Below are 13,398 nucleotides of genomic sequence, written 5' to 3'. Positions count from 1 at the left end.
AAACCAGTAACCGTAAAGTATTTAAATAACGCTGATCACTAACATGAATATAAAAGTTATCATTGCTCTTGACGTTGATCATAAAGTTGCAAAATATTCTAATGAAACCTTTGATTGAATATACCGATTCAAAAAGACGATTCTATCACCTTATAAATGATCACGAAGGTAGCTAAAAATTTCTCAGACTCAACTGCATAAATATGATTTGACAAAAATGATCGTTCGTCATCTTAAGAGCACAGTAACGAGGTAACGAGAAAACTAACAACTTGTAAGCTTAACTTCAATCACAAAATTTGGTGTAATGATCAAGATAATGATGAAGCAGAAGAGACAATGTAACCAAAATCAAATCTGTTTCTTCACAATCTTTATGAATATGTTCATCAATATCACCAAAAGCAGCCTAAACTCATATCCGTCAAAATTATTTCATGTTAATTTCCTGATAGAGCGTATTGGAAAACTAAAATAGGTTCAAAATTAAAATAGGCAAAATCTTACGACTGGTTTGGCTACAACCGCGATCGAAAGTTGCATCGGGGTTGAAAGTTTTCAGGCTACATCTCGTTAAAAAACCAACTTTTTGACTTTGATGGTCATTTAATTATCCCGGCAATACTTTAACTTACTTGTTAGTTTAGAAGCGCCCTCTTATACATTTAATCAGAAGTTCACTTATCATAAAACATAACGTATCAATATTTGCTAGGGTGTTTTACCCATAATAGAGTTTTAATCAACATGGAAAATATTGACTTGTTTAAGAAGAAGAAAATATAAACTCAAAGTTGACCAGAAACATGAGGTAAGTCAGTTTTCAACGTCTTTTTTTCAATTTTTGATTGGGAAAATATCGATCATAATCGTCGATTCAATTTCGTCAAAGAAACACTACTTTTTAAATATTATTAGAACATGTATCATTGCTGTTGGTGTGTTTTGTCACTAATTTACTTTAATTTTTCCCAATTATACAATTATAGTATATTTTTGTATAGATAACTGCTGTTAAGATTATCTTCGTTGAAATCAATCACATCTCTAGATTGGCCTGAACGCAAGTTTATTTCAAAATGTTTATCAATGAACTTCCAGACGATTGTTTGCTCATCATTTTTGATTCAATAAATGAATTAGATGACTTATTAAACTGTTATAAAGGTAAGTTTCTTTGAAAATCATGTTCTTCGTATTATAAAACGAAACAGAAACCACACATAATACAATAATCATCTAGTAAATAAACAAAGAATTTAGTAATTTAACGTAAAATTTCCTTACAGTATGCAGCAAATGGAGCCGTTTGATTGCAGAGCGAGCTAAAAAAGTTAAATATTTGCTCGGTAAGACTCAGATTAATATCAATACTAATTTTCATTGAATAAGTTTGCTCATTCATTCAATTCATAATTTCAGAACATCGAAATTGGTACAATGATGGAAAATCTCCAAATTATTCGTTTGATTATGTTTATTATCGAACAAAAGAACCAATCGATGGATCTTGTCTGGCAACATTATTTCCAAATTTAATAGTTCGTTGAATAGTTAAACTTTTCTTGTTTTCTGAACATTCATTTATATCTTATTACCTTAGATTGGTGAGTTTGGTGTAGGATTCCGTATAAAAGTAAAACATGAAGATATGGTTACATTGGTGAAACAGATAAAATCTTTTAAAGGATTGATTCATCGATTTTATGACAGATATGAATCAATTTTCCAGTATTCTGATCAACTCGAAATGGTATCCATCGATCAGATTGAGCCATACATACAAAAGATAGGTGTCAATATTAAACAATTGCACATTGAAAGTTATGAGGCGATTCATTTCGTGAAAGATGCACACTATTTTCCAAATCTTGAAAGACTACACATACGTCTTGATGCAGGTAATTTTCCAATACTTTTATATTTTATTTTCATTTATTACATTTTGGATATTCACCTTTATCCTCAGACCACTCAGAGGGCTACTTCCATGGTCCCATATTGAGTAAACTTAAAATAGTTGAATTGTCTTTGCCTTCTTATGATGGGCAAGAAGACTTCTATGGTTTCCAGTTCATGGATTCATGTCCTAATTTACAAAGTGCACACATTTACTTGAACACGCATCGCTTTTTTGTCGATGAATCGGTAAAACACGAATCCCTGCAAGATCTAGTTCTAGAATTTGTAAGTATTGTAATATTTAAATTGTTCATTTGCTCAATTTTTTGTTTGCAAAGTATGATCCTTATTGGAAGAAAGGTGTCGACTGGAATGACTTGAAAAGATTGCTCATGAAATATCCGAATCTTAAACATCTCGCACTGAGGAGCTTCAAAGACCTGGAAAATGAACATGCGGAGCAATTGGTTCGCATTCTACCCAATTTGGTACTATTCGCTGTTCGTAGTTGTCCAGGATTCACTCGAAAAGCTGCTAATTGCATTCAAGATTATAATAAACTATATGGACGATCAATCAAGTTTTATTTTCATGAGAATTTCCATGAAATTCAATCAGATTGGCCTCAGTTATCCACTAAGTATGCAAAAATCAGTCAAGGATTCGATTTCATGAAACATTGTTTTCTCAAAAGTTTTCGTAGCCTTCCTACTTTCTTAATCCCGAATGAAGACTAAATAACAAAATTTTTCAATAAAGAGTCTGTAACTGTTCGTGAGAACTGATTGTCCCATGTTCAATCGTCCTTTCACTTTACATCATTTTATTTTTATTTTTACATTGAGTCTTTACTTACAAGCAAGCCTCAAAGTTTGCTATACTTAAACATGCATTTTACATAAGAATAGATGTTACATTTAAATGGTTTACCTGTGAGAGGTTAGTTTAATGGGTTAAGGAAAAAAAGACGTGAAAAATATTTAGAAAAGTTGGAAGAATCAAAGTAAATCTTCAATCGAATGATATGCCACTGGATAGCTTCCGATCTGTTTGTAGCGTTTGCATCGAGCACAAGTTTGTATAATTTGCTTCTTTTCTCAAGAGCCGTTCGAATTACCCGATCATATCCGTCATGACACAAGCCCCGCTTAATGAATGAAAGCGGGTTTTAAATGCGATGTTACTTTCATTTCTCATATTTTGAACAAATTATTGATAATGTACATTTACATGTTTCATGTTGATTGATTCGAAAAGAGATACACTATCGCACTTTTACTGATTCACTAAAAGAAATGGATATGGCCTACATGATAGTTCTGTTTCAAGCTAAGGGCAGTCAAAAAATTCAGCAAAAAAGCTTTGACATGTTCAGTTGCATTACAATACTTTCTTACAATTGTTGTTAATAGTAGCAAGGCAATCTTTTTTAAAGTTGTATAAGGATTTGACTCGTTTGGTTTGTTTTAAGCTTTAATGTAGCAAGTTTACAGGGAACCGTTGAAAATCAATTCACTTTTCTTACCAATAAATCAAACTTTAAAGTTAAAGAGACTTTCTCGCCATAGATAGATTAACTGTAACCTTAAACCGGTAAACTACACAATATTCAGTTCTAAATTTTCTAAATTCCTTATTAATGTATCTCAATAAGATAATTTGGTAGAAGAATATCGAATCCATGATCCGATCTCATTTCTTGCTATTTAGCTGAACTAAATCTCACACTAAAAATCCGTTCGTAACTTTAAATATTATTGAAAAAGGCGTCATTACTGCTAATGTGTTTTATAACTAATTTGCTACTAATATACTTTAATTTTCCTCGATTATATGTTTGGACATATTTAACTTCTGCTAAAGTTTATAATTGCTGAAATCAGACACATCTCTAGAGCCGATCATCTGCATTGAAAAGTGAATCGTTAGGCTTAAGCATTAGTTGATTTTACAATGTTTATCAATCAACTTCCAGACGAATGTTTGCTCATCATTTTTGGTTTAATGGATGAATTAGATGATTTATTAAACTGCTATAAGGGTAAGTCTGTTTCAAAAAAGTCTTGTTCTTCTTGTGTTACATAAAAAAATAAGAAACCACAGAAATAATACAAAGCATAGCTTTTTATCTTTGCAGTATAGCCAAAATACAATGGTAAGTGAATCAATGTTTATTTTGAAACAAAATTTCGATATACTAGCAGCAGCCAGCTTTAAAAGTTCTGAATTTATAGCAAAAACGATCCATGTTGATTCAATTTTGCTTTTGCATCAAAATGTAAGGCGTTTACCAGTAAATTTTACCACAGAATCAGAGACTCGGATCTTGTTCAATTTAATAAAACCATTAAGCTATATCGATTAATCTCAATGCTATAGTATAACAATCTAGATTAAATTGATGAATATTATCATTCGACAATTACAGCATATTTGCATACTTTTCCAAATGTTATTGCATGAAAAATAGTAAAATCATCGCGTAAGTCAAACGAAAAATTAAATAACTCAAGACTAATTTTCCTTACAGTTTGCAGCAAATGGAGCCATTTAATTGCAGAGCGAACTAAAAAAGTTAAATACTTGATTGGTAAGGGTTTTCATCTATACTTATTGCCATAATGAATGAATCTCTTAATTTAAGCAATTTATATTTTTAGAACATCGAGATTGGTGGAATAATGAACCATTTTCAAGTTATACTTTTGACCATGTTTACTATCGAACAGAGAAATCAATTAGTGGAGACTGTCTGAGCACATTATTTCCAAATCTAATGGTTTGTTCAATCATTGGACCTTTTATTGTTTACTGAATATTCATTTTGTTATGTTTTTTCGTCTTATTATCTTAGATTGCTGACTTTTCCGGATTGCGTGAAAAAGTGAAATTTGAAGATCTTGTTACATTGGTTAAAAGTATAAAATCTTTTAAAGGATTAATTCATCAAGTTCATAGCGACGAAGAATCAATATTTCAATATTGTGATAATCTCGAAATGGTATCCACTGATTTCATGGAGCCATGCATACAAAAGAATGGTGTTAATATTAAACAATTGCATATTTCGGGCTATCAACTATATTATTTCCAGCAAGATGCTCACTATTTCCCAAATCTTGAAAGATTACACATTTATTTCAATGAAAGTCAGTTTTAAATCCTATTTTATTCAATTTTCATATTTTGAACAAATTTTTGATCATTTATGCATTTTTTATGCTCAGGCTGGCCAGATGGACCCTACGATGGTCCGATATTGAGAAATCTTAAAATACTTGAACTGTTCTTATCTTCTTATTGTCCTGATGACATTTATTATGGTTTCCAATTCATGGATTCATGTCCGAATCTTCAAAGTGCACACATTTACTTACAATATAATCATATTTTTGTTGATGAATCATTAAAACATAAAACTTTGCAAGATTTAGTTATTGAATTTGTGAGTATCTTTTTGCTTTGAAATTTATCTGCTTCTTTGTGAAATAATCTTGATATTATTTCCAAACTCGAAAATTTTTTTATATCAATTAACTTATCTTTATGTCCAACAGTTTCATCCTGATCATAATGAGAGTTTCAACTGGAATGATTGGAAAAGATTGTTTATGAAATATCCGAATCTTAAGCATCTTGCAATGTGTAGCTTCAAAGACCTGGAAAATGAACATGTCGAACAAATTGTCCGCATATTGCCCAATTTAGTGTTATTTGAAGTTCGTTGTTGTCCGGGAGTCACTCAGAAGGCTGCTGATTATGTTCAAGATTTTAATAAGCTATATGGACGATCAATCAAGCTTTATTTCGATGAAAATCACCATGAAATTCAATCAGATTGGCCTCATTTATCATCTAGACGTGAAAAAATAAGTCAAGGCTTTGATTTCATGAAACATTGTTTTCTCAAACATTTTCATACTCTTTCTACCTTCTTAATCTCTAATGAGGACTAAATAACCAAATGCACACACATTGTATTAATATATTTATTGGTTTCTCAATAAAGAGTCTACAATATATCACAGGATTTTATTTCTGTTTCTTAAAATGTCTTAAGATACCACAAAAGTCACTATTAAACATTTTGCCAGGTCAAAAAGTCTTTAAACACTAGTCGCTAAATATTTAAAATTGAAATAAAAAGATATTTGACGCATATGGAATTGATTCGTAAGCATGAAAATGATGTTTCATGGTTAATGAAACTCAAAATTATTTTGACCAACTTGAAAATTTGCCATTTCGCTCATTATATTCATCAACCTTTAATAAGAACATCTATTGAATTACCCGAAAACAACCGAGATCAGAGAACCAAAAAAAACACATTTGCAAATTTAAGATGTGTCGATGCAAAATCGAAACGTGCCCCATTAATTTCAAATTTTTTCGAATAGGATTCGATTAAACTGGAATCAACCCCAATGAGTTACATAATCCACGCTTTTCTGTGATTTAAAGGATTGTATCTTTTTCCTTGTGTGAGATTTCAATAAAGTAAACTCTATTGTTACTCTTTGCCTCTCTCCTTCCAAATCTGCTCCATACTTGAAATATTTTGCAAACAAATGTCATTGCTGTTAATGTGTTTTATCACTAATTCACTTTAATTTTTCTTAATTATATGTTTATGCTACCGAAGTTTATAATTTTTTTGGAATCAATCACATCTCTAGATCGGACCATCTGCAAGCTGTGAATCTTCAGGCTTAAGCATTAGTCGATCTTACGATGTTTATCAATCAACTTCCAGAAGATTGTTTGCTCATCATTTTCAGCTCAATAAATGAATTGGATGATTTGTTAAATTGCTATAAGGGTAAGTTCAACCAAAACATTTACATAGTTTTACAAACATTTGATAGTGAGGGCAGTTTTATCATCATCAAGCAAATCAAACAGAAAATTTAGTAACTCAATGTAAAATTTCTTTGCAGTATGCAGCAAATGGAGCCATTTAATTGCGGAGCGAACCAGAAAAGTTAAATATTTAGTTGGTGAGAAGCAAATCAATATCAATTCTTCTCATTGTGAATGAATGATTTCCTCATTTCAGCAATTTATGCTTTCAGAACATACTTATTGGTGGAACAATGGATCATCTCCAAATTATCCGTTCGATTATGTTTATTATCGAACAAAGGAACCAATGGATGGAACTTGTTTGAGCACATTATTTCCTAATTTAATGGTTTGTTGGATGATTTTTGTTTTTTGCTGACTATTCATTTTGTTATGTTATTTTGTGCTTGATTACCTTAGATTGGCGACTTCTCTCATGGATTCCATAAAAAAGTAAAACACGAAGAAATCGTTTCATTTGTAAAAAATATAAAATCTTGCAAAGGGTTGATTCATCAATTCTATCAAGGAAATGAATCAATATTCCAATATTGTGATCAACTCGAAATGGTGTCCACTGATTACATTGAGCCTTGGATAAAAAAGAATGGTGTAAATATTAAACAATTGCACCTTTTGGGTACTCTCGAGAGTTTCAAGGAAGATGCCCATTATTTTCCAAATCTTGAAAGACTATACATTCATGATGATGGAGGTGACTTTTGAATAATTTTTGTAAACATTTGGATAACGAATATTCATCTTTTATTCTCAGGCCAAAACTGCATCTACGATGGTCCCATATTTAGAAGACTTAAAATAATTGAATTGGCCTTATCTTCTTTGGATGATGTTGATGGTGTGGTTGGTCCAGACGTTTATTATGGCTTCAATTTCATCGACTATTGTCCCAATTTACAAAGTGCACATTTTAAAGTGGACTCTGATGTCACGCTTGTCGACGAATCAGTAAAACACAAATCTTTGCAGGATCTAGTTTTACATTTTGTAAGTATTATTCAATTATAAATGAATTTGTTTATTTTTGAACTGTTTTTGATATTTATTTTCAAATCAAACACAAAAAGAGGTTCATCATAACAAAATTATCTAAATTCATCTATTGGCTAATACATTTACCAATCTGTATCATTTACTAATCTACATATATGTATATATGTTCAGGATTCCGGGTTCGATGAGTGGTATCAATTGAAATTTGGATTAATCAGTTTGTTCTTGAAATGTCCAAATCTTAAACATCTTGCAATGAGAAAATGCTATCCCTTGGAAAATGCACATGTCAAGCATTTGGTGGATATTTTACCCAATTTAGTGTTACTCGATGTTCGTGGATCTCCAAAAGTCACTCGGGAGGCTGCTGATTATGTTCAAGATTATAATAAACTACATGGACGATCTATCAAGTTTTATTTCAAAGATAATCACCAGAAAATTTCATCAGATTGGCCTCAGTTATCAACTGAGTGGGGAAAAATAAGTCAAGGCTTTGATTTCATGAAACATTGCTTCCTCAAAGATTTTCCTAGTCTTTCTACTTTCTTGATCCCTTGTGAGGACTTGTGAAATGCCAAATGAACACACTTATAAATTGATATCTCTAATGAAAAGGTCTCTACATTCAGTCATAATTGTGGCTGTTTTTGTGAATTCACAGTGTGTTGATGCTTTGACGCTGGAGACTCAATTCTTATTATATTTTAATATCAATGAATTTCATTTCAATTTCTTATAAACAGTCTTATTTCGCTAAATCTTCATGAAACATGCATTAAAAATAAAATTAACTTAATTTACCAAGACTAAAAGTGATATTTTAGCCTAAAAATGAACTATTGAAGAAGAATGAAAATCTTGCAAACACTCAGCCTACAAGTCAAAAAAGTTTCAAGAACAAAAGTAAGTTCAAGTAAGAAGATTCAAAGTATTGATTCGTAATCGTGCAAATGATTCATCATTTCTGAAACTAATTTTTTGGTAAAAATTATTTAAACAATCTTTGAAAATGTGTCATTTCGCCCATGTTAGTCTACTAGAGAAGTTATCATATGCACTTCATAATGAATTCCCCTTGTGTCGAAGTTAAATCGTGTGGACACGCTGCAGTCGCACAATGTACACTATTCTCATTTCAAAAAGTTGAACGAGTGAATAATTAGCAAGGCTAGCTTCTAAGAAATTGAAACTAGTGTAGCTGTAATTTGGACGAAACTCACTTTTTATAAGCCTGTGGAATACCTATTCTCTTGCAATTAAGTAAATAACAAAGTTAATTGTAAAATTTAAGCCTTAAATTGTAAGTTTTTTTAAGTAGCCAATAGGCTTAAGCCGAAACTTGTTTAGCTAAATGGTGATATGTCATGTTTCTTGAGCTCATTGCCTAATTTCTTTCGTTAAACGTAAATTAATTTAGATTTCGGTTTCGATAATCTAAATAATCGGTATTTTTTTGAGTATCGATAATTTTTCTCAATACCGAACAACTCTAATCTCAATAAGTCAACTCAATCTGTAACTGTCATTTGAGTTATTTTTGATACAAAAGATGGCGCTTTTCCCTATCAGTGCCATCTAATAGTGAACAGGATAAACTAACAGCATGAAAATTTCAACTTCACAGTTTTTCCAGATGGTTTATTTATTGGTGTTGTTAAAATAACAATTTAAACAAGTGTCATTGCTGTTTTGTGTTTTATCACTTATATAATTTTATTTTTCGCAGTTATATGTATCTACATTGTTAATTGTTACAAAATGTTGTTTTGAAATCAATCACATCTCTAGATTGGATCATCTGCAAGCTGTGAATCTTCAGGCTTAAGCACTAGTCGATCTTACGATGTCTATCAATGAACTTCCAGACGAATGTTTGCTCATGATTTTTAGATTGATGAATGAACTGGATGATTTGTTAAACTGCTATAAAGGTATTATAATTTTGTTTTAACAAAAAAATTAATTTACACCTCTAGATCAGATACTATTATTTTATGATTTAAGTTGCAACTATTAGACTACATCGATTAATCTCACATGTTCGTTGTTGTTCAGGAGTCACCCAAAAGTCTGCTGATCATGTTCAAGATTATTGCAAACTAATATATGGACGATTAATCAAGTTTTATTTTGATAAGAATTGACATGAAATTGGACCAGATTGGCCTCAGTTGTCCTCAAGTGTGAAAAAATAAGTTGAGGTTTTGATTTCATGAAACGGTAAGAGTAAGGTTTTACGGACTAAGGAGGGGCAACATGGGACATTTAAATTAAGGTTCAATCAGGTTAATCTTTTAAAATTAAGTCTAATGGTTATGATGGTAATTAAACTAATTTTTAGTCACTAATCTTGTCTCAAATCCATGGATACTGAAAGAGGAGCAGAGAAAATTCTGCTTAATCATTAATTTCATATGAAAGACAATTTAGTAATTTATTAAAAATTTCATTACAGTATGCAGCAAATGGAGCCATTTAATTGAAGAGCGAACTAGAAAAGTTAAATATTTGACGGGTAAGACTCAAATTACTATCAATACTAATTTCAATCATCAATCCCTGATTCAAGCAATTTGTATTTGCAGAACATGATCGTAACTGGCCAAATGCTGAAAAATTTCCAAGTTGTACGCTTGATTATGTTTACTATGGATCAGAGGAACAAATTGATGGAACTTGCTTGAGCACATTATTTCCTAATTTAATAGTTAGTTGAATAATTCTGCTTTCCTTGTTTGCTGAACATTCATTTATGTCTTATTAACCTAGATTGGTGACTTTTCTTTACGGTTCCGCCAAAAAGTAAAATATGAAGATATTGTCACATTGGTCAAACAGATGAAATCTTTAAAAGGATTAATTCTTGAAATTTATGACACAGATGGTCCAATTTTCGAGTTTTGTGATCAACTCGAAATGGTATCCTCTGATTACATTGAGTCATGCATGGAAAAGAGTGGTGTCAATATTAAACAACTGCGCCTCTGGGATTATACTCTAAATCTATTCAAAAGAGATGCTCATTATTTCCCAAATCTTGAAAGACTACACATTCATAAATATGGTAATTTTTAAATAGTTTTGAAGCATTTTTGATTATGAACATCTAACCTGTTCGGAAAAAAGATTGGACGTTAACTTTGAGGGGATGTAATTCAGTAAATAAGTAGACAAAATTCATGATTTTCAGATGAGTTTATTTGTCAAACATTTGTGTTTTTGACATTGTACCATTCTCAACAGAATAGTCCCCTTTTGAGACAACATTTTTCATGAGTCGGCAGAAATAGGGTTTATCAAATAATTTCAACTTATTTTTTACTCGCTTGATTAGCTCACTTTCATTTTTTGTAGTGGTTGTGAGCTGTCGACTTTTTTACTCCAAAACTACGAAATTAAGCAATAATGTCCTCTTTTTTGAACGACTCACAATTAGAATTATAAAAAGAACACAATTTTCTTAAACTAATTTGATTCATGTTTAATAACTAACTAAATCTTTTGTCTTAAAAGCTCAAATTTTGTCTAGACATTTGTCTGAGCCTTATCTACAAATTACCAAAAACCGTTAAAATATTTAAAAAGGTTTCTTTGATATGCCGCATCAAAGTTAACGTCCAATCTTTTTTCCGAACAGGTTACCTTGAGTCCACAATAAGTCCAGATGATCTTTACGATGGTCCCATATTGAGAAAACTTAAAATAGTTGAATTGGGATTATCTTCGGACGATGGTACAGACATTTATTATGGTTTCCAGTTCATGGATTCATGTCCAAATCTTCAAAGTGCACACATAAATCTGTTTTCCAATAGTATTTTTGTTGATGAATCAATAAAACACAAATCTCTACGAGATTTGGTTATACATTTTGTAAGTATTGATTTGATTTGAAATGATTCATTAAGTTTGGAATATTCTTGAATTGCATTCAAAATCAAACACAATAAGAGAATGCATTTTATATAATATAAAGGGTGTTCAATGTAGTAACTTCCAAACTGGCGGAGCTTAAATTATGATTATCACAATCAAATAAATGATAAGCAAGATAACTAGAGTAACATTTGCCTTTCACCCTTTACCTTTGTTATTGTGGTATTACTCTAGTTATCTTGCTTATCATGTTTTTGATTGTGATAATCATAATTTAAGCTCCGCCAGTTTGGAAGTTACTACATTGAACACCCTTTATTACAGTGAAATACGAGAAAATAACAGTAACTTGAAATAGCTTATTTGTAAAGGGTGTTACACTTAACAGCCTGCAAATTTAGAAGATAAGAATTAAAATTGAGCTTACCTTTATCATAAAATTTGTTGATATTGATGACCAATGACCAATTGGTTTTGGTTTCCTGTCTCTGGGGCTTCATTTCTATGTTCATCTTCATCAAAAGCATTTTATAATAAAGGTAAGCTCAATTTTAATTCTTATCTTCTAAATTTGCAGGCTGTTAAGTGTAACACCCTTTACTATTCGCCGGGCAGTGTATTATAAAATACAGATTTAAACCCCTCCTTGATTGGGACCATTGACTGTCACTATCTGGTATTTCACTGTAATACACATTAATTAACTAATCTTTATATGCATAGTATGATGCTGATTATGCTGGTAATGTCGACTGGGATGAATTGAAACGATTATTCATGAAATATCCAAATCTTGAACATCTTGCGTTGGTGGACAACAAGAGCTTGGATGATGACCATGTTGAGCAATTGATTCGCATTTTACCCAATTTGGTGTTATTTGCTGTTCGTGAATGTCCAAGAGTTACTCAAAAGGCTGCTAATTATGTTCAAGATTATAATAAACTATATGGACGATCAATCAAGTTTTATTTTGATGAGAATTACAATGAAATCCGATCAGATTTTCCTCAGTTATTAACTAAATATGCAAAAATAAGTGAAGGTTTCGATTTCATGAAACATTGTTTCCTCAAAGATTTTTATCACCTTTCTACTCTCTTAATCCCTTGTGAGGACTGAATAACCAAATGAACACACTTAAATTAATAAATGATATCTTTAATGAAAAGGCCTCTACATTCAGTCATAATTGTGACTGTTTTTGTGAATTCACAGTGTGTTAATACTTTGACGCTGGAGAATCAACTCTTATTTTAATATCAATGAATTTCATTTCAATTTCTTATAAACAGTCTTATTTCGCTAAATCTTCATGAAATATGCATGGAAAATAAAATTTACTTTAATTTAATAAGATCAATAATGAGATTTTTAGCCTAAAAAATGAACTACTGGAGAAAATTGTAAATCTTTCAAACACGCAGCCAATAAGTCAAAAAAGTTTCAAGGACTTAAGTAAGTTCAAATATAATAAGAAGATTCATAGTCTTGATTCGTAAATGCAAATGATATATCATTTCTGAAACTCATTTTTTTGGTAAAAATTATTTAAACAACCTTTGAAAATGTGTCATTTCGCCATTTTAGTCTACTAGAGAACTTTATCAACTTTAACAAGAATATCTCGATAAAAGTTTGAGAAACTTTACATTTGAGCTTCACAACTTTTACAAGACTAAAAACAGAATTTCAACTATCATATGCACTTTATAATGAATTCCCCTTGTGTCGAAGTTAAATCGTGTGGACACGCTG

At 31.0% G+C, this 13,398-nt stretch overlaps 4 protein-coding genes across 5 annotated transcripts; all 4 read left to right on the top strand.

Annotated features, from left to right (window-relative positions):
- Positions 1-680: 680 nt before the first annotated feature.
- Positions 681-2,718, top strand: LOC107369579 (uncharacterized). The gene is made up of 7 exons (XM_089268167.1): positions 681-811; positions 990-1,167; positions 1,290-1,349; positions 1,423-1,541; positions 1,604-1,901; positions 1,970-2,187; positions 2,241-2,718. Exons 2-7 carry the CDS (start codon positions 1,080-1,082, stop codon positions 2,637-2,639), a joined length of 1,182 nt encoding a protein of 393 aa, XP_089124293.1. The 5' UTR covers positions 681-811; positions 990-1,079; the 3' UTR covers positions 2,640-2,718.
- Positions 2,719-3,607: 889 nt separating this feature from the next.
- LOC149093983 (uncharacterized) lies at positions 3,608-6,059 on the top strand. Its single transcript, XM_089268168.1, has 6 exons — positions 3,608-3,943; positions 4,433-4,492; positions 4,563-4,681; positions 4,757-5,051; positions 5,130-5,347; positions 5,460-6,059. The coding sequence occupies exons 1-6, from the start codon at positions 3,856-3,858 to the stop codon at positions 5,856-5,858; spliced, it is 1,179 nt and encodes a 392-aa protein (XP_089124294.1). The 5' UTR covers positions 3,608-3,855; the 3' UTR covers positions 5,859-6,059.
- Positions 6,034-8,576, top strand: LOC107369551 (uncharacterized). The gene is made up of 6 exons (XM_015937531.3): positions 6,034-6,724; positions 6,843-6,902; positions 6,978-7,096; positions 7,168-7,462; positions 7,523-7,755; positions 7,933-8,576. The coding sequence occupies exons 1-6, from the start codon at positions 6,637-6,639 to the stop codon at positions 8,332-8,334; spliced, it is 1,197 nt and encodes a 398-aa protein (XP_015793017.2). The 5' UTR covers positions 6,034-6,636; the 3' UTR covers positions 8,335-8,576.
- An 846-nt stretch (positions 8,577-9,422) lies between these two features.
- On the top strand, positions 9,423-12,851 carry LOC149093982 (uncharacterized). Of its 2 annotated transcripts, none has more exons than XM_089268163.1 (6): positions 9,423-9,695; positions 10,220-10,279; positions 10,350-10,471; positions 10,534-10,828; positions 11,402-11,637; positions 12,364-12,851. In XM_089268163.1, exons 1-6 carry the CDS (start codon positions 9,608-9,610, stop codon positions 12,760-12,762), a joined length of 1,200 nt encoding a protein of 399 aa, XP_089124289.1. In that variant the 5' UTR covers positions 9,423-9,607; the 3' UTR covers positions 12,763-12,851. The 2 variants fall into 2 exon arrangements, with proteins under 2 accessions (XP_089124289.1, XP_089124290.1); XM_089268164.1 differs by having other exon boundaries at positions 12,218-12,851.
- Positions 12,852-13,398: the final 547 nt, after the last annotated feature.

This window comes from Tetranychus urticae, chromosome 2 (assembly GCF_039701765.1).
Source record: "Tetranychus urticae isolate SD_2017Ah chromosome 2, NJAU_TeUrti_SD_1.0, whole genome shotgun sequence".
In the NCBI taxonomy this organism is placed as follows: Eukaryota; Metazoa; Arthropoda; class Arachnida; order Trombidiformes; family Tetranychidae; genus Tetranychus; species Tetranychus urticae.
This window is presented reverse-complemented; position numbering and strand designations above follow the sequence as displayed.